This window comes from Carassius carassius, chromosome 28 (assembly GCF_963082965.1).
Source record: "Carassius carassius chromosome 28, fCarCar2.1, whole genome shotgun sequence".
Lineage (NCBI taxonomy): Eukaryota > Metazoa > Chordata > Actinopteri > Cypriniformes > Cyprinidae > Carassius > Carassius carassius.
In genome coordinates, this window is record NC_081782.1 from 26,816,533 (window position 1) to 26,836,210 (window position 19,678).

The 19,678-nt window shown below is 39.4% G+C and overlaps 3 protein-coding genes across 3 annotated transcripts; all 3 read left to right on the forward strand.

Annotated features, from left to right (window-relative positions):
• The first annotated feature begins 5,335 nt into the window (after window positions 1–5,335).
• On the forward strand, window positions 5,336–8,162 carry LOC132108245 (uncharacterized). The gene is made up of 9 exons (XM_059514917.1): window positions 5,336–5,543; window positions 5,969–6,107; window positions 6,192–6,272; window positions 6,359–6,730; window positions 6,897–6,992; window positions 7,078–7,307; window positions 7,504–7,682; window positions 7,774–7,856; window positions 8,041–8,162. The coding sequence occupies exons 1-8, from the start codon at window positions 5,481–5,483 to the stop codon at window positions 7,829–7,831; spliced, it is 1,218 nt and encodes a 405-aa protein (XP_059370900.1). The 5' UTR covers window positions 5,336–5,480; the 3' UTR covers window positions 7,832–7,856; window positions 8,041–8,162.
• An 84-nt stretch (window positions 8,163–8,246) lies between these two features.
• On the forward strand, window positions 8,247–11,363 carry LOC132108246 (uncharacterized). The gene is made up of 8 exons (XM_059514918.1): window positions 8,247–8,379; window positions 8,492–8,609; window positions 8,903–8,994; window positions 9,077–9,191; window positions 9,322–9,411; window positions 9,875–10,036; window positions 10,328–10,507; window positions 10,599–11,363. The coding sequence occupies exons 1-8, from the start codon at window positions 8,326–8,328 to the stop codon at window positions 10,802–10,804; spliced, it is 1,017 nt and encodes a 338-aa protein (XP_059370901.1). The 5' UTR covers window positions 8,247–8,325; the 3' UTR covers window positions 10,805–11,363.
• Window positions 11,364–15,063: 3,700 nt separating this feature from the next.
• LOC132108320 (uncharacterized) lies at window positions 15,064–18,319 on the forward strand. The gene is made up of 5 exons (XM_059515025.1): window positions 15,064–15,154; window positions 15,877–16,096; window positions 16,290–16,458; window positions 17,223–17,666; window positions 18,273–18,319. The coding sequence occupies exons 2-5, from the start codon at window positions 15,884–15,886 to the stop codon at window positions 18,317–18,319; spliced, it is 873 nt and encodes a 290-aa protein (XP_059371008.1). The 5' UTR covers window positions 15,064–15,154; window positions 15,877–15,883.
• Window positions 18,320–19,678: the final 1,359 nt, after the last annotated feature.

Consider the following 19,678-nt stretch of genomic DNA (forward strand, 5'->3'; position numbering starts at 1 on the left):
TTTGCCAGCCTATTTAACCCTTGTTGATGCCTTTTATTATATTGCAAGGAGTCCATAACAGTGTTAAACATGCCACTTCCTGTTGCCAGCAGGTGGCACTGTGAATATAATCAAATATGGGCATGTTGATGTTTTCAGGACAGGACTCTTGTCAAACGTTTGAAGTTCGAGGCAGATCGGACATTGCTTGCATCAGTTACAGCAAATTCCTTTTTCACTGCATCACTAGCATGCTTTCGCATTTAGCTAAGTGTTGCTAGCATGTATTGGTATGTTTCTAGCATGCTGCCAGCCTTTTTAACACTTGTTGACACTTTTTAATATGTTCCTAGGAGTCCATAACAATGTTAACCATGTAACTTCCTGTTACCAGCAGGTGGCGCTATGACTATTACTGAATTTGGTCATGGGTGTTTGTTCAGGACAGAACACCCATCACACGTGTGAAGTTTGGGGACAGATTGGACATTGCTTGCCTGATTTACAGCAACTTCCTGTTTCAATGCAATAATATGATGCTTTAGCATTTAGCTAATTGTTGCTAGCATGTATTAGTAGGTTACTAGCATGTTGCCAGCTTATTTAACACTTGTTGGCACTTTTTAATATGTTCCTAGGAGTCCATAACTGTGTTAACCATGTCACTTCCTGTTACCAGCAGGTGGCGCTATGACTATAACTGCATTTGGTCATGGGTGTTTGTTCAGGACAGAACACCCATAACACGTGTGAAGTTTGGGGCAGATCAGACATTGCTTGCCTGAGTTACAGGAACTTCTTGTTTCACTGCATTAGTAGCATGCTTTAGCACTTAGCTAAATGTTGCTAGCATGTATTAGTATGCTTATAAAATTTTGCCAGCCTATTTAACCCTTGTTGATGCCTTTTATTATTTTGCAAGGAGTCCATAATTGTGTTAACCATGTCACTTGTTGTTACCAGCAGGTGGCGCTATGACTATTACTGAATTTGGTCATGGGTGTTTGTTCAGGACAGAACACCCATTACACGTGTGAAGTTTGGGGACAGATTGGACATTGCTTGCCTGAGTTACAGCAACTTCCTGTTTCATTGCATTAGTAGCATGCTTTAGCACATAGCTAAATGTAGCTAGCATGTATTAGCATGCTTATAAAATTTTGCCAGCCTATTTAACCCTTGTTGATGCCTTTTATTATTTTGCAAGGAGTCCATAACAGTGTTAAACATGCCACTTCCTGTTGCCAGCAGGTGGCACTATGAAAATAATCAAAAATGGGCATGTTGATGTGTTCAAGACAGGACTCTTGTCAAACATTTGAAGTTTGAGGCAGATCGGACATTGCTTGCATTAGTTACAGCAAATTCCTTTTTCACTGCATCACTAGCATGCTTTAGCATTTAGCTAAGTGTTGCTAGCATGTATTGTTATGTTTCTAGTATGTTGCCAGCCTTTTTTAACACTTGTTGACACTTTTTAATATGTTCCTAGGAGTCCATAACAATGTTAACCATGTAACTTCCTGTTACCAGCAGGTGGCGCTATGACTATTACAGAATTTGGTCATGGGTGTTTGCTCAGGACAGAACACCCATCACACGTGTGAAGTTTGGGGACAGATTGGACATTGCTTGCCTGATTTACAGCAACTTCCTGTTTCACTGCAATAATATGATGCTTTATCACTTAGCTAATTGTTGCTAGCATGTATTAGTAGGTTACTAGCATGTTGCCAGCTTATTTAACACTTGTTGGCACTTTTTAATATGTTCCTAGGAGTCCATAACTGTGTTAACCATGTCACTTCCTGTTAAGAGCAGGTGGCGCTATGACTATTACTGCATTTGGTCATGCGAGTTTGTTCAGGACAGAACACCCATAACACGTGTGAAGTTTGGGGCAGATCGGACATTGCTTCCCTGAGTTACAGCAACTTCTTTTCACTACATTAGTAGCATGCTTTAGCCCTTAGCTAAATGTTGCTAGGATGTATTAGTATGTATCTAGCATGTTGCCAGCCTATTTAACACTTGTTGATGCTTTTTAATATGTTCCTAGGAGTCCATAACTGTGTTAACCTTGTCACTTCCTGTTACCAGCAGGTGGCGCTATGACTATAACTGAATTTGGCCATGGGTGTTTGTTCAGGACAGAACACCTATCACTCGTGTGAAGTTTGGGGAAGATCGGACATTGCTTGTCTTAGTTACAGCAACTTCCTTTTTCACTGCCTTAGTAGAATGCTTTAACACTTAGCTAAATTTTGCTAGCATGTATAAGCATGCTTATAAAATTTTGCCAGCCTATTTAACCCTTGTTGATGCCTTTTATTATATTGCAAGGAGTCCATAACAGTGTTAAACATGCCACTTCCTGTTGCCAGCAGGTGGCACTGTGAATATAATCAAATATGGGCATGTTGATGTTTTCAGGACAGGACTCTTGTCAAACGTTTGAAGTTCGAGGCAGATCGGACATTGCTTGCATTAGTTACAGAAAATTCCTTTTTCACTGCATCACTAGCATGCTTTAGCATTTAGCTAAGTGTTGCTAGCATGTATTGGTATGTTTCTAGCATGTTGCCAGCTTATTTAACACTTGTTGGCACTTTTTAATATGTTCCTAGGAGTCCATAACTGTGTTAACCATGTCACTTTCTGTTATCAGCAGGTGGCGCTATGACTATAACTGCATTTGGTCATGGGTGTTTGTTCAGGACAGAACACCCATAACACGTGTGAAGTTTGGGGCAGATCAGACATTGCTTGCCTGAGTTACAGCAACTTCCTGTTTCACTGCATTAGTAGCATGCTTTAGCACTTAGCTAAAAGTTGCTAGCATGTATTAGCATGCTTATAAAATTTTGCGAGCCTATTTAACCCTTGTTGATGCCTTTTATTATTTTGCAAGGAGTCCATAACTGTGTTAACCATGTCACTTGCTGTTACCAGCAGGTGGCGCTATGACTATAACTGAATTTGGTCATGGGTGTTTGTTCAGGACAGAACACCTAACACACGTGTGAAGTTTGGGGACAGATTGGACATTGCTTGCCTGATTTACAGCAACTTCCTGTTTCACTGCAATAATATGATGCTTTAGCCCTTAGATAATTGTTGCTAGCATGTATTAGTAGGTTACTAGCATGTTGCCAGCTTATTTAACACTTGTTGGCACTTTTTATTATGTTCCTAGGAGTCCATAACTGTGTTAACCATGTCACTTCCTGATATCAGCAGGTGGCGCTATGACTATAACTGCATTTGGTCATGTGTGTTTGTTCAGGACAGAACACCCATAACACGTGTGAAGTTTGGGATAGATCGGACATTGCTTGCCTGAGTTACAGCAACTTTCTGTTTCACTGCATTAGTAGCATGCTTTGGCACTTAGCTAAATGTTGCTAGCATGTATTAGCATGCTTATAAAATTTTGCCAGCCTATTTAACCCTTGTTGATGCCTTTTATAATTTTGCAAGGAGTCCATAACAGTGTTAAACATGCCACTTCCTGTTGCCAGCAGGTGGCACTATGAATATAATTAAATATGGGCATGTTGATGTGTTCAGGACAGGACTCTTGTCAAACGTTTGAAGTTTGAGGCAGATCGGACATTGCTTGCATTAGTTACAGCAAATTCCTGTTTCACTGCATCACTAGCATGCTTTAGAATTTAGCTAAGGGTTGCTAGCATGTATTGGTATGTTTCTAGCATGTTGCCAGCCTTTTTAACACTTGTTGACACTTTTTAATATGTTCCTAGGAGTCCATAACAATGTTAAACATGTCACTTCCTGTTACCAGCAGGTGGCGCTATGACTATTACTGAATTTGGTCATGGGTGTTTGTTCAGGACAGAACACCCATCACACGTGTGAAGTTTGGGGACAGATTGGACATTGCTTGCCTGATTTACAGCAACTTCCTGTTTCACTGCAATAATATGATGCTTTAGCATTTAGCTAATTGTTGCTAGCATGTATTAGTAGGTTACTAGCATGTTGCCAGCTTATTTAACACTTGTTGGCACTTTTTAATATGTTCCTAGGAGTCCATAACTGTGTTAACCATGTCACTTCCTGTTACCAGCAGGTGGCGCTATGACTATAACTGCATTTGGTCATGGGTGTTTGTTCAGGAACACCCATAACACGTGTGAAGTTTGGGGCAGATCAGACATTGCTTGCCTGAGTTACAGCAACGTCCATAACATGGAGTGTTATAACAGTGTTATAACAATGTTATGGAGTCCATAACAGTGTTAACCTTGTCACTTCCTTTTACCAGCAGGTGGCGCTGTGACTATAACTGAATTTGGTCATGGGTTCAGGACAGAACACCTATAACACATGTGAAGTTTGGGGAAGATCGGACATTGCTTGCCTGAGTTACTTCAACTTCCTTTTTCACTACATTAGTAGCGTGCTTTAGCACTTAGCTAAGTGTTGCTAGCATGAATTAGTATGTATCTAGTATGTTGCCAGCCTATTTAACACTTGTTTGATGCTTTTTAATATGTTCCTAGGAGTCCATAACAGTGTTAACCTTGTCACTTCGCTATGACTATAACTGAATTTGGTCATGGGTGTTTGTTCAGGACAGAACACCCATAACACGTGTGAAGTTTGGGGCAGATCAGACATTGCTTGTCTGAGTTACAGCAACTTCCTGTTTCACTGCATTAGTCAACCCAGTCTCATATAAAAACGTACCCTGACTACGTTGGTCCAAAGTGCAAAACGTAGAGGGGTTACAATAATGGCCCTTGAATTGTATGACTGTTACGTTTTTTTTGCCTATTCTTTTCCTATTGTTTTGCGTCCAAGTCACGTGACTTTCAAGATTCCGACCGTGGGAACAAAAAACATGGCGGACATTTCTCTCATTTTTTGTGAAAAAATCAATATTTTGAGTTAGTTTCTGCATAAAAATACGTTTTGATTACATTTCTAGCGAGAAATATATATTTTATTTTCATAATATTCACTCAGTGAATGTACATAATCACTCGCTTGTTCGTTGTTGCGAAGATTTTTCAGATCTCGCCAGAATAACGTGAAACTGCAACGTTTTGGTTGCTATGGACGCTGCCATCGCCTAGCATAGCTGTGGCCCCAGATTCCACATACTCTTCCTTGCGATTTCGCTCCGTCTGACGGATCAAACCCCTGCCCACTATATGCGATTCGTCTTGAGGTTGATTTGCTGATCAACACATTAATCCGTGGCAGCGGGAGAAACTAATGTTGACAAAGTGACGAGTTACGATCAGTCCGCTGTTTTTAATTTTGCCATCTACCGGAACCTCCGTGCATTTAACTTCATGTGTGGTGCGATCTCATTGATGGGTGGGTGTTGACGCGTCAAGGCCCCACGAAGAAGAAGAAGAAGAAAAAAGAAGAAGAAGAAGAAGAAGAAGAAGAAAACGAGGGAAAATAAGCAGGAAAAGGTAAACAAGGAGGAAAAGGAAGCTTCGAAAAATAACTTGACCAAGTTGAAAATGAATAACCTTGACCCCGAAGATGCCATATTCCTGGTTGATGCGTTCCTGGATGAGTGCAAGGTAAATAACATTATCTCAGTTTTGGAAAAAGCATACGAATTACATGCTAATTACAAGGTCTAAGACCATAATAGGCTCTGAGGTATAGCAGGGAAGAAGTATCAAGGTGCAAAACTGCAACACTCCAAACAAAGTGCAACCATACAGTACCAGGTTCAATGTCTTTATTCAAATGCAAGCTATAGTTCTGAGCTGAGCTGAGTTCACACGTTAGAGCCAGTGAGAGTTTAATTCAATATTCTGTCAAAACGTTTAACTTTCTTTTCTATTTTTCAATGTAGAACGGGTTTTCTAGACAGGGACACAACCATTAGACTGAATTTTTACAATGTAATATTATAACATTGGTTTTATAATGAGATGTTTATAGGTGGTGATAACCTTGGTGGGTGGTGGTTTATTCTGTGGCTTAATTGTTTATTTAGGTGGATCAGCATGGACAAACTAAAGGAGGGTCAAAACAATCCAAAAATCTGTGTGTTTGTCCTGATGAGGACAAAGATGGTCAACCTCTGCCGAAAAGATGTAGAGCTGGAGAGAAACGAAAGCGAGATTCAGCTACTGGTTGGTTTTTTGTTTGTTTTTTCATCATTAGTTGCATTCATTATCCATTGAGCAAGTTCTAAATTGATATTTATATTTTTGCAGTTTCTTCAGCAAGCGTTAAAAGCGTGTCCTGTGCTCCGTCTACCAGCACAACTGAAGACACTGTGATCATCAAAAATTTTGGTTTTTTTCCCTTAATACTTGTTTCCTCATTTGTTATGTGGTAATTGCCCAGATTTAACATTGCCTTCTTCCCTTTTCATTTTCAGACTCTCTCATTCAAGATGTCCGAGACCTCTTGGGAAGTGGTGTTGAACAACCTTTCCCCTCAGACTGGAGGAACAGGCAAACTACCTCTCTGGAGAATTGGACAGTAATGAGGCCCTTCATGGTGAACAATATGTTGTCATCTGAGAAGCCCAAGGAGGGGGTTTGCCATCACTGTGGACACAATGCTGCAGTAGTGATGTGTAGGGACTGTTTACCGCGATCACTCTACTGCTCAGCCTGTGACCTTTCCACACATGAGGCCCTGGTGCTTCATAACAGAGCATCCATGGTGGAGGGGTTCTTCAGACACCTGCCGCCATCCACTTTTGTTCAGCAGCACGAGGAAGGGAAATTCTCCTATCATGAAAAAGGTAGTTTTTTAAGTCTCAGGTCATATAGGCTGTTTTACATTTTACACAAATCTTGGTTTACTCCAACAAACATGCTGGATGAAGTTGTGTTTGATAGAAACAACACCCTCTCTGTTGAGTTTTTGGTTTCATTTACTCTAATATGTAAACTAATTCTGCTTTTTAGATTGCATGTTACCAATCGTTCCTCCCTGCTGCGACTGCTCCACTGGGCAAACAAGCTTTTCCAAGGGAAAGCCAGTTATTTTAATTGGAATGAATGGTAACATTTTTTTTTTATTATTTCTTCATACTGTGTTTTTTGTTTCTTGTGAACAAGAGATAATTGTTTTTGTCTGAAATTTCAGGAAGGTACAACCTCTTCCTTCCATCAGTAAACTGCTCCTGTGGAAAAACCTTGCCAGTGACCATAAGTGATCTGGTTGAAAGTGGTTACTGGCCAGCAACTGTCAATTTTGAGACCTTGTACTTGGTGGACTTGTTCACCACGTATGAGGATCTAAAAATCACTGCCCCAGGGATGTCGAGACAAGCTTTTGTCAGCATGCTCGAGTGTCGTACCAAACTCTTCGGGCGAGTGAGTGGACTCATCATTTAGTTATCTTGTTTGGCTCACCTTTTAAATAACAGATTCATTGTTAGGACTTGTTGTTACAATCCCCAAAGTTTCAGCACATATTTCTTGACAGAGCCCTTTCTTCGTCATGACCACAGTCTAAAGCCAACCTTCGAAACAGTTACTTACTGTTTTGTTTTTTCACTTTTGCTCTAAGAGTGGTAAGATTTGTGGGGACACAATGCAGAGGGCCTTCCTCGAATGGGCCTATGCCAAATTTGAGGTTGACAAGCTGTCTCAGGTCCAGCATTTTCAGTGCCCTGCATGCACACCCTCCATGTTGGCAGTTGCAGTGGATGGGAACCGCAAATTATATCGTTTCAAAAGCCAACCAGGGTGTGTAACATTCATGTACAATGAAATGCTAGTGAGCCATAAATTACTTTTATACAGTAAATTTAACCCACATCTATATATTTCTTTCAAGATCTGATGGGTTTTTTGATGGAGTCTTTTTGGCCAAAGGAGGTGTCCTCCTTTGTTGATTACATCCATCGAACAACTGGACATGTAAGCTAAATTTATATTTCTTCATGTGTAACACCACAATTTAAATTTTTATGAATTCTTGCCAGTTTTTTCCCCAAAATTTAAACAAAAATGGTTTGCATCAAATGCCATAATACCATGATTTACAGCTTATTTTGTAAAATGTAACTGTGTAAATGTCTGTATTTGCCCTCATCTGTTTAAGAATCCAGGGAAAGGGAGATGTGGTGCGGGTCAGTGGACCGCAGCACGAGAGTCTGCCAACAAGTCTGGAAGCAAACTAGACGAGGAAGGTGTTGAAGTTGCTGTCTGCCGTCATGGGGTTTTGCTGAATATGTTCCGTGGAGAAATATTTGCATACCCATTATATCTCCAGAAACAGCTAGCTTCACAGACCGTCCAGTTTTTTTGCTCTAATGTGGTCTGCAAATATTGGCCATATCTGCAGAAAGTTGTGGACTACTGTCCAGAGTTGGAGGACTTGCTGAACATGCGCCCATTTCTCTCCATCATGCATGCAAAAGCGCATTCATGGATGTGTGAGGTAATAATGACAATTAGATGTATTACTTACCATTTGCACCACACGTGATTGTCTGTCCTCTGCCCCTACTTGTTGTTTTCCAAATTATAACATTCATTTAAATGTGTTACAGTTAAAATGGGGGGGGCGCAATCAAGAAGGAGCTGGAACAACAATCGGGGAGGAGGTTGAACAGGTTAACAGCTTCCTCTCTCGAGCAGCCATATGTTCCAAGTACATGTCAAAAGCCGGTAAGCATTTTTCATGTAAAGTTGTGTCCAAATTGAGACCAAGTGGTTTTAACACTGATGCTCGGCCTTTGCATTTTAGAGTTCCATGCATAGGTGCTCCCTTAGAAAACAACTGTCTAGTCAGCACTTTTACGCTGATCAGGATTCTCTTAATAATAATTTAACTTCTGACACGTTAATTAATTGTATGATTATTTCCAGGTTTATGTGACAATATTAGAGAATGATCAATGTAGTATCTGACCTGTGGTCCTCACTGTGAACCTAAATTACTGCACATACATTGTGTCAAGTTCGCACAGACATGCTAACAATCCAGGCAAGTGGCTGGAACAAGCGAAAGGCAGAAAACCTTGACCGGACACTGGCCAAAAGATACATCAAGGTATAACTAGGAAAATATGTATAATAACATTTTTGTTTTTAAATTCTCAGCATTTGTTAACAAGGATATTTCTTTTGGACAGACTGTACAAAGGATTGCAGAGGCAACAAAGGACCTGGAGAAACTCACAGCTGAGTTATCTCTACAGCAAGACACAGTCCAGCAGTGGGTGTCTGATGTTCAGCAGTGGACCTCAGGTACTTTGAAAAAATTATTTGATGGGATATTTTAAGAATCATATGCTCTGCTCTTGTACAGGGCCATCTGAAAAGAGGCTGATTGTAAACTGAAATTGGCATTAATCAATTTGTTTGTTGTCATCCAAAGGAGCAACAATACAAAATGACCTGCAGAGGACCATCGAGGGGCTATATCTGGGCATCAAACAGCGAAAAGTTCAGCTGTATCGTCAGTCTGGTGAGAGCAGAAAAGGCCGCTAGTAATGCAGATTTGTGAAAAAATGAATTCACTACTGATTTATACATAGTAAAAATAGCAAAGCCTTTTATTTAAAAAAAAAACAAAACATCTTTTGAAATAGGTTAACTACAAGTCAGGGCAGCATACTGAAAAACTGTGAAAATCATAATAAGGTTGAGTGCAATATCCAAATATTTCCAATATTTCTGCATAGTGCAGAGATGTCTTGACCTACCAATTTTTTCCTCTATTTTAAAAAAATATATAGATTCTGAAAGAAATGTCCCAAGTTTTTTCACAATTTTTCAAATGATTATGAAACTTGTGATGCAAAAATTATCACAAAACATCTGTCACAATAATCATAAAACATACACACATATTGTGAAGTCTTATTTTGTATGGTGCTTTTGTGTAGTGATTGTGTGAATGTACACTCATTTTGTGTTTCTCATTGTAGGTAGGAACAAGCGAAGGCATCAACTGAGAAGAAAGATTGCTGTTGAGAAGAAAGCCTTGGAAGTTGCCATCAATGACCACAATGCTACTGTGGGGGAAGTTGAAAAACTGCCTCCTCCCAATGAACTCCTGGCTGTGGATAACTACTCCTGGCCATGGGAATGTAAGTACTTCCTCTGAAATGCACTGAATACAAATTGTTTGATGCACACATCTTGATGTAAATATGGAATCCGATGAAAAAAAAATGTTAAGACACTGGGCAATATGCAAAAAAAAAGAATGCAGTAATTTGTAAATGGATGTGATCGAACCCCTTCGCGAAGAGCTGATGTTCTATCTCATCCTGTCAGGGTTTATTTCTCTATTGTAGTAGTACAGCATGCAAAATATCTTCTGTCCCAATATTTTTATAGGAGGTTGTAAGATAACACCTTGATGTAATGTATTGCAGGTCATGGTGATATGGAGCGGAAAAAAAATGTTTTTGACAAGGTAATGCTGCTGGCTAGACTGAAAGAAGAAGAATTTATTGTGGTTCGCGAAGTCAAGCAGCACATGGAGTACATGAGGAGTGTTGCTGGACTGATTGAAGAGTTTACCTTTCAGCTCACTGAAGACACCAGTGGGAAATGTAAGGACAACACATAGGAAGTCTCTTTCTTCTATTTGCTTCTCTGGTAACCATTGGCTCATTTCTTTATATTTTAATGTCACATTCTCAGGCAGTACAGAGGGCTTAATGGAGAAAGGACGTGAGGGACTACTCTGTGTGCTGAAGAGAAGATTGCGTGAAGTTGAAGCACAACTGGCTAAAGCACGCACAACATACAAAAGTATTCTTGGACTGCAAACATTGCCCTTAGATGAGTTTTCCGAAGAGGAAGACTCAGAGAATACTTCCTCAACTGATGAGGAACTGGGAGAGTAGTTATTAGGGAGATGATGTGTTTACATTGTGTTGAACCCAAACGTCAGTGCTGTAATAACTTGTATGTGAAACCTGAGGTTATTTTACTGCTGTTGTAAGATTTCTTTGTGTTTAGAGCATGTACTGCAAATTCCTCTGAAACTGTAAAAACCCATTATGTTAGCCCATTAGTCCCCACCCTCTGCCCCAACCCAATCACTGGTGATTCACAACTGTCAAACATGACAAATTACCTTGGTTTTTTTAGGATTACATTTTTGGTCAAAATGTATTGCGCATCCCTACATACTGTAGCTTCACTATAGTTTGTATATATTGTACCTACTGTAGTTTACGTAGCCTATTGTATTGTTACTCTCTCCAACAGTGTGGTATTCCAGCTTATGTTTCCACGTTAGTATATCAATACTCACTCACTTTCACACACTCACTCGCTCACACACACACACACACACACACACACACACACACACACACACACACACACACACACACACACACACACACACACTCACTCACACACAAATACATACATACATACACTCACTCTTAAACACACTCTCACTCTCTCGTAAACACACGCGCACACACACACACCCCTACCTATCTAAATATATATAGTCTTTATTTTGTACAGGGCATAGTCTCTTAGCTCTAGAAAGCCTACTTTATTAATTTCACCCAGTAAAGTGAACTGTTGTTTCAACTATAGTCATGTCTCTTTTGTTTGATTCATGAATAGTTTTCATTTAAGTCAGTTAACTGTTTTATCCCATTGTGTGAGTTGTTCCTTTCAAATAAGTCTGTAGTATTAGGCCTATATTCTAAGGCAGGGGTCATCAACTACACTTGTCTGAGGGCCAAACCATTTCTCAGCAGACACTATCAGGGCCAGACACTCTTGTAAAATTAAAATGAATATTGTATCCTATAAGTAATATATTATTAGACATATATTATGAGATATTATATTATTATATATTATTTAGCCTTTGTCAGTGTTGACTTACTCATATTACCTGTACGATAGCAAGCCACTAGGGCCAAAACGATATTTTAGGCTTCATATTCATGAGGCTGTCAACTGCTCACGTGGGGAAGGTGACTGCCGCTGGACGAGGCGGCCAATCACAGCGAACTGATTGACATCCAGGCTAGGACTGCAGCCGCTTCAGGCAGACATAACAGCTGTCAAGCGGAAATGTCATAGGGGAAATGTCAATTCCTTCGCAAACTGTGTGATTGTTAAACTTTCAAAAAATTTTGTTTTGTGTCTCAATCATGTGACTCTCGAGGTTCCTGTCGGGAAAACAAAAACGGCGGACATTAAGTGGAAAATTAAATATCTCTTGTCTTAATTATATTTGTGTTTTATAATTCAGCACTACACTAGATTGACATCAAATATGACGGTTTTAATAATCACGCCTTCAGTTATGAAAAATAAATATGTGTTTTTTTTTACATTTTTGATAGCGGAAGTAGCAACATTGGCCGTGGCCGTTACTATGGAGATTAGGACAGTCCGCTTTGCGTCAAGTGAGCAGAGCAGTTGGCGCGCTGGTCTCATGTTTTAGTTAAACTATCGTCATTAAACAAACATTTTTGTCTTCTCTTAGCATAGATCATATACATGCAGTATAATTATTTATTAGACAGTTTGTGATATTTGATATATTGGGTAGATATATGTTTTCACAACCCTAGGAAAACCCTAATATGGAGGAACTACAACTGGGGTGCTGATGTCTACACAAGTACTGAAGAGGGGTCTAGGGAGTTGTAGTTTTTTTTTAAACCCTGGGTTTTCCTTAAAATCGGAAGTTGTAAATACTTAATTGGTGGCATTCCAGGGGGTTTAGGGGATGTCAAACACATTTTTGGCATCAGACTTTAAATATTGTCTTGTTCAATGGGGGATTTTTATTTTTACGCCATAGCCTCCCCCCCCCCCACCGCACCCTTTGGTGACTATGCTGAACTTATAACCCATGTCAACACCTTTCTATTACAGTTGGTCTCATGTATGTAACCCTTTTTGTCCCATAATTATGAGCCTTCAAATATGCCCTGTGATTAAGGTTCAAAGGTCAATATCTCAAAGCAGGAATAATATAGAACCTTCAGATTGAAATATGTTACTCTCCAGGTCAAGACCTTTCCAGAGATGTATTTGGTTAAGCTCTATGACAAAGTTTTAAAAATTTCACATTTTGGACATGTGCCCTAACAGGCTCTGGTTCTGAGAGCACTTTGAGGGCTTCAAGTGTGTGTGTGTGTGCAGGGGCATCGGACTGGGGGTAAAACCAGTACTGATTACCAGGGCCCCAAAGGAAGAGAGGGCCCTTGAAAAGTCTGGAATATATTTTATTTTACCTGGATATCTTTATGATTTTGGAGGGTTTTATGCCAGGATGAACACAGTCATTCAAATCAGTCATTCAAATCATTTATATCTGCCACAGCAAATAGGCTACACAATGCATCTAATGATATAGTTAGATATAGTTAGATTTAGATTTACACACAATCTCTCTCTCACACACGCACGCGCGGGCACACACACACACACACACACACACACTTGGATATGTGGTTTACGGGGGCTCTCTCTATAGGCGTAATGGTTTTCTAATGTACAAACTGTATCTATCCCCCTACACTAAGTCTACCCCTAAACCTTCCAATCACAAAAAAACTTTTCACATTTTTGTTTTTTAAAAACACAATTTAGTATTGATTTTTTAAGAGGTATGGTTTATGAGGACACAGATGTCCTCACAAACCATGTTTTCGTTGTAATACCCATGTCATTATGCAAATTTGTGTTCTCATAAACCATATACAAAAACACACACACTAACAGCAGGCCCTGACAGGAGGGGACAGAGTAAAGGTACACAGGACCTACAATTTCCACACTTTTATCAGCCCCGGTCTTCTATTAGTCCAGTGGACCCGAATATCCTGTGTATAATATAAATGTGGTGTACAGTGTGTGGTCATTGAAAATGTGTTCAGATATATTTTCTATTGTAAATATTGTATTTATTTATAAGTCGCTTTGGACAAAAGCGTATGCTAAATGATGAAATAAATATATATTCTTCACAGAAAATGAGCCAAGGTCAAAGTGTCGGAGTTTGAACAAATAATTAATCGTATCATTTTTCTTTTGATAAAAAATGAAAACTGGTCCAACAGACCCGAACACCATACAATGGTTAAATGTATAACTGTCACAAAAGTGGCATCACGTTTTTACGTGTGGGCAACGTAGCTGTGAGAGGTCATTGATTGACACGTGGGTTGCCCTATCACAGAGGCACAGAGGTCAGCAGATTGACAAGTGAGTGAGGGGGTGTCCACTGTCTCCGCCACCCACCATTCATACAAGTGATGGGCATTTCGTCTCTTTTTCGTGAGCCGGCTCGTTTGACTCCGCTCACTGAAAAGAGCCGGCTCTTTTTTCTCACAAACGGCTCTTTAAAAAACAATAATGTTTTGACTATGAAAAACAATTCTAATTAAATTATTAAATGAAATCATACTCACAATTTCTTTAAAAATGCATTGATTTGTTATGAAAAAAGAATACTATTAAACATTTTCATTTAAATTACAACTTTTGAATGTATAGAAAACAACATTACAAAACAAATACAATCTGAATCTGAACAACATAATAGAACCCATATTAAAGAAAAATAAATAACTGAAAGGATTAAACTGGTCCCACTTTTTTGGCATGTTATATAGTCAGCATGAACTATCTCACTAGTTATGTTTTGTATAACTAGCATGAACACACACACACACACAATGCTGATCATATTTTAATTTTATGAGAGATTTGAATTCAGAAATGCAAGGGGCTGATGATCATTAAAATGATTCCAAATGCTGCTGTGCTCCGACTCACTTTCCTGCTTTTGTTTTGTTTTCAAAAGCTGTTGTGTTTTTCCTTTTATTTCCTCTCCTCCGAGTTTGACACTGTGTGTGTGATTGTGTGATGTCTTGGCCCCTCCCTCATGCCGTATAATTGGTTGACACCTCGTGTATGATTGACAGGAACAGAATGTGAGGCTGATCAGACAGTCGAAATATATATATATATATATATATATATTTTTGGTTGAATTAGTCAATTATTTTAAATAAAATAAAATGCATCTATTATTTAATTATTACATAATGATTTATTTTCTATAGGCTATATTTTTTTTTTTAAATAGAGTCGGCTCTTCAGATATGCGAGCCAGCTCCCGTCGTTCACCTACAAGAGCCGGCTCTTAGAGTCGACTCATTCGCGAACGACCCATCACTAATTCATACTGTACATCCTCAAAGGTAGGTAATGAATACACGTAGTGATATCAACATAGGCTAACGGAACCTGAATAATAAAGTTAGTTAGCGCTGTCTAAGCCATTATTCGTTAATTATTTATCACCATGAATTTATAGGGATGTGTCCAATGACATAGGGGTTTATCCAGCATTAACGTATATTAGCCACCGCATTTAACGTTAGCTGCAGTTGGCGGCAATGTGCTAATCGAGGTCAGAATGATAAATTGAAAACTTTATTGATTCCAAATTCACGTCACTGCAGCAGAAATCAACTTGGAGGTATATGAAACAATGGAGTACTGGTAATTGTTGCATAGACTCTGTAGTAGGGCCGTGCGATATGGACTAAAAGTCATATATCGATATTTTTTCCGTGGCCGGATAATTTCATACGTCTTTTATTAATGGTCCGCGGTAAATCGCACTCCCACCACTCACTCATACTACAAATCCCAAAATGCACTGCAATAGCTGACACACAGGTCATTTAAATGGCTCAAGGGCAGAAATGTATAGTCACTTAAACACCAAATAAACTTAACGATATCTCGTGCTGTATCGCGTTTGAAAATATGAAACACACATGAAGTGTTGATATCTGACACTAGCCTAGTGATAATGCTGAAATAGTCCAAATTACAAACATTTGTAATGTAACACTTAAATAAGGCAGTTCCTTTGTCTCTTTGGTTATTAAATGTTGATTGTTTTATATTCTAGTTTTAAGATGCCACGAGGGTCAACAATAACAACCTGTGTGGGCTGCAAAGCAGCTATTGGTGTGGCCACCAAGACCTGCAAATATTGCCAGTCTGTACAGCCAAGAAAGCAAAGACTGGCAAAAAAACTTAAGAAATTTGAGGACAGAAAGGAGACGTGGTTAAAAAACCAAAACAAAAACCAAACCACCTCTCATGTTATTGATGAGGCATCTGTCTTGGTATGTGTTTAACGTCTGTACTGTAGCCCACAATGTTTAAGACATTTATAATTGCTTATATTTCTGTATGTATATATATACATATATATTATATTATATTATATTATATTATATTATATTATATTATATTATATTATATTATATTATATTATATTATATTATATTATATTATATTATATATCTTTATTTTCAGGTCGAAAAGTTAAACATATTGGGGTACAAGGCCATAGTCTTCATTGGAAAGAAAACAAAGAAGCAGAAAACCTGGTCCGCACAAGTCCTCCAGCCAAAATGGCAGCTATCAGACCAGTCTGAAAAATGCCTTGACAGGATGAAGGCTCTTTATGAACTGTTAATTAATGGTAAGTGTGTGCGATTATTTAAAATCTTACTCCACAGTCAACATAAAAATAAATGTGACAGCAATTACAGTTGGGGATTTTCTTGGTACCGCTGTCACAGGCCAAACCACAGTGGGCCAAAAATAGCTATTCATCTGTTGCTTCATCAAATTTGGTCTTTGCTTTATCCAATAGGTGTTTCTTTTAGAGCTGCGACAATTAATTGATATTTGAGATTATTAATCAATTATACAATTAATCACCAACAATTTTGATAATTGTTTAATAAAAAAATTCTCTGCTTTCAGAGTCTTACATATGAATATATAGGGGAAGTCGTGGCCTAATGGTTAGAGAGTCGGACTCGCAATCGAAAGGTTGTGAGTTCGAGTCTCGGGCCGGCAGGAATTGTAGGTGGGGGGAGTGCATGTACAGTGCTGTCTCCACCCTCAATACCACGATTTAGATGCCCTTGAGCAAGGCATCGAACCCCCAACTGCTCCCTGGGTGCTGCAGCATAAATGACTGCCCACTGCTCCGGGTGTGTGTTCACAGTGTGTGTGTGTGTGTTCACTGTGGTGTGTGTGCACTTCGGATGGGTTAAATGCAGAGCGAATTCTGAGTATGTGTCACCATACTTGGCTGAATGTCACTTCACTTTCATATATATATATATATACAAATGTACAGGATGTTTCCTTATGGAGCACAGTCCCTGCTAGAAAAAAGGGGACATTTGTTCTTATTACAGGAGGTGAATAATTTCCTCTTTTTGTACCATTTAGGTTGTACTAACCAGCAGCCCCCCACCGGTCCTCCCATCCAGTCCACCACCAGTCCTCCTCCTCCTCCCATCCAGTCCACCATCCAGCCCATCACCAGTCCTCCTCCCATCCAACCCATCACCAGTCCTCCTCCCATCCAGCCCATCACCTGTCCTCCTCCCATCCAGCCCATCACCAGTCCTCCTCCCATCCAACCCATCACCAGTCCTCCTCCCATCCAGCCCATCACCTGTCCTCCTCCCATCCAGCCCATCACCAGTCCTCCTCCCATCCAGCCCATCACCAGTCCTCCTCCCATCCAGCCCATCACCAGTCCTCCTCCCATCCAACCCATCACCAGTCCTCCTCCCATTCAGTCCATCACCAGTCCTCCTCCCATCCAGTCCACCATCCAGTCCATCACCAGTCCTCCTCCCATCCAGTCCACCATCCAGTCCATCACCAGTCCTCCTCCCATCCAGCCCATCACCAGTCCTCCTCCCATCCAGTCCATCACCAGTCCTCCTCCCATCCAGTCCACCATCCAACTTTTTTTTCATATGTTGTTTAATCACGGTATACATGATAACCATGTTAAACATTTAATCTATCTCTCCTTCTTAAACTGAAATAATACTCTAAATAAGGAAATGTATTTAAATTTGAAAAAAAAAATACAAGTGACTTCTGAGGTGTTATACCAGTAACTACTGTAATATGTAGGTCTGGATAACTTGCCTTTCAAATATTACTAAAGGGAAATATAACATTTTTAAAATTCTGACAGGATGATTGACAGATGCTGAAGCAAAAACAAACTTTTGGCAAGTGAATTACTGAGGTGGTATCTGCCACAATGTGCCACTAGAACAGCTTCAATCTATATAGGAACTGATGATGATGGAGAGCACTGTTGCACATCCAAAGTCTGCTGTAGGTGTTTGGTGCCTCATTTTTAGCTGTATAGAATTCATTTAGTCTACTGTGTATATGGACAAGCTCAGTATGTGCACACACACACATCAAAATACATGGCTGTAACAATTCCCATCCTGTGCTGGTTTGTTCTAGGTGGTTGTTATAGCGAATACAACCACGACAGGCTGATCGGGACTTGAATCAGCCTGAAGGGGTTGTATTCACTATAACAACCGCCTCTCTATACATTATCCCAGTTATTACAAGGCTACCTACCAAATAAATCAATAATTTTACACAAAATATTGATTTAAAAAGGAGTTTATTGATTTTAAGATGATTGTATTGCTTCCGTTAAAGAACACCGTGTCCATGGGAACGCTCTGTTTTTCATGGCAGCGGTGTGTTATACTTAGCAGTGGTCTGTTATCAAGAAATAACAGACCGCATTCTACATTAGAATTTAACCAAGCCATGTAATAATAAATGATAATCAACTCAAAATATGGTGTAACTTAGCAAGCTTTCATATTCTGTGGGGAGCGTGGATTCCTGTCATCGTAATCAGTTTCTTATTTCTCAGTTTGTTTATATGTGTTTATACACTTATAAAATAGGCCCCTGATGATCATAAAAACCCCTATTCCAGTGAAGTTCCTATGTTCAATGAATATACAATGAAGACAATATATTTAATGTTCAAACTGAAAAGCTTTATTGTTTGTTTGCAAAGATTCACTCATTTTGAATGTCATGGGGCATGGGTATGCCATGGACACTAACACACCCCCATGGCTTTTGAACTTAGCGCTGATAACAATCTGGGTGGTCCTTTTCCTCTTTATCCCGAGGAACACGACGTCCATGATTTCCAAAATCTATTTCAAATGTGGACAGCACTCGTAGCACTTGTAGTGGCGACAAACTGTGTTAACTGACAATTGTTTTCCAAGGTGTTCCTAAGCCCACGTTAATATCCTTTACAGTAGTGATTCTCACCGTCACATAGCATCCCCAGAAGGCACAGTCATTCACAACCAAGGATGACTTGCTTGTGAATGAATTCCGGGGATGCCCCTTTTATGCCTAATCATGACACTCACGTATTTCCAATGAAACCTGTTCACCTGTGGAATGTTCCATACATTCCCAGTCTTGATCCTGTCCCAGGTTTTTAGGAGTATGTTGCAGGCCTCAAATTCAAAATGAGTTAATATTTGCTAAAAGTTTTTCAGTTTGTCTTTGTAGAGTATTCAATTTAATATAGGTTGAAAATGATGTGCAAATCGTTGTATTATGTTTTTATTTTCGTTTTATAGTTGACCCAGCTTCATTGAAATTGGGGTTTGTAAAACTCATTGAATCAGATTGACAAAATCTTCATACTTAGTAAATCATTCTGTGAGACACTGTGCTCTGTGAATGGAAGTCTGGAAGACACATCTCCCATCAATATTGAGGTTATAGGATAAAGGTAATATGTGTAGGAGGAACTACATTCATTGTTTTTCCCCTCATCTTCCAGGCTTTTCCTTCAATTGGTCACCTGTGTGTACATC

Bases quoted from the DNA above. Each gene is read 5' to 3' on its own strand.
- LOC132108246 (XM_059514918.1), top strand. From the start codon at position 8,326: ATGCGCCCATTTCTCTCCATCATGCATGCAAAAGCGCATTCATGGATG. The intron at 9,192-9,321 runs GTACTTTGAAAA...TGTCATCCAAAG, and splicing joins TGTTCAGCAGTGGACCTCAG to GAGCAACAATACAAAATGAC. The intron at 10,508-10,598 runs GTAAGGACAACA...TCACATTCTCAG, and splicing joins TGAAGACACCAGTGGGAAAT to GCAGTACAGAGGGCTTAATG.
- LOC132108320 (XM_059515025.1), top strand. From the start codon at position 15,884: ATGCCACGAGGGTCAACAATAACAACCTGTGTGGGCTGCAAAGCAGCT. The intron at 16,459-17,222 runs GTAAGTGTGTGC...TGTACCATTTAG, and splicing joins TTATGAACTGTTAATTAATG to GTTGTACTAACCAGCAGCCC. The intron at 17,667-18,272 runs GTCCTCCTCCCA...GGTTTGTTCTAG, and splicing joins CACCATCCAGTCCATCACCA to GTGGTTGTTATAGCGAATAC.
- LOC132108245 (XM_059514917.1), top strand. From the start codon at position 5,481: ATGAATAACCTTGACCCCGAAGATGCCATATTCCTGGTTGATGCGTTC. The intron at 6,273-6,358 runs GTTTTTTTCCCT...TTTCATTTTCAG, and splicing joins TGTGATCATCAAAAATTTTG to ACTCTCTCATTCAAGATGTC. The intron at 7,308-7,503 runs GTGAGTGGACTC...TTTTGCTCTAAG, and splicing joins GTACCAAACTCTTCGGGCGA to AGTGGTAAGATTTGTGGGGA.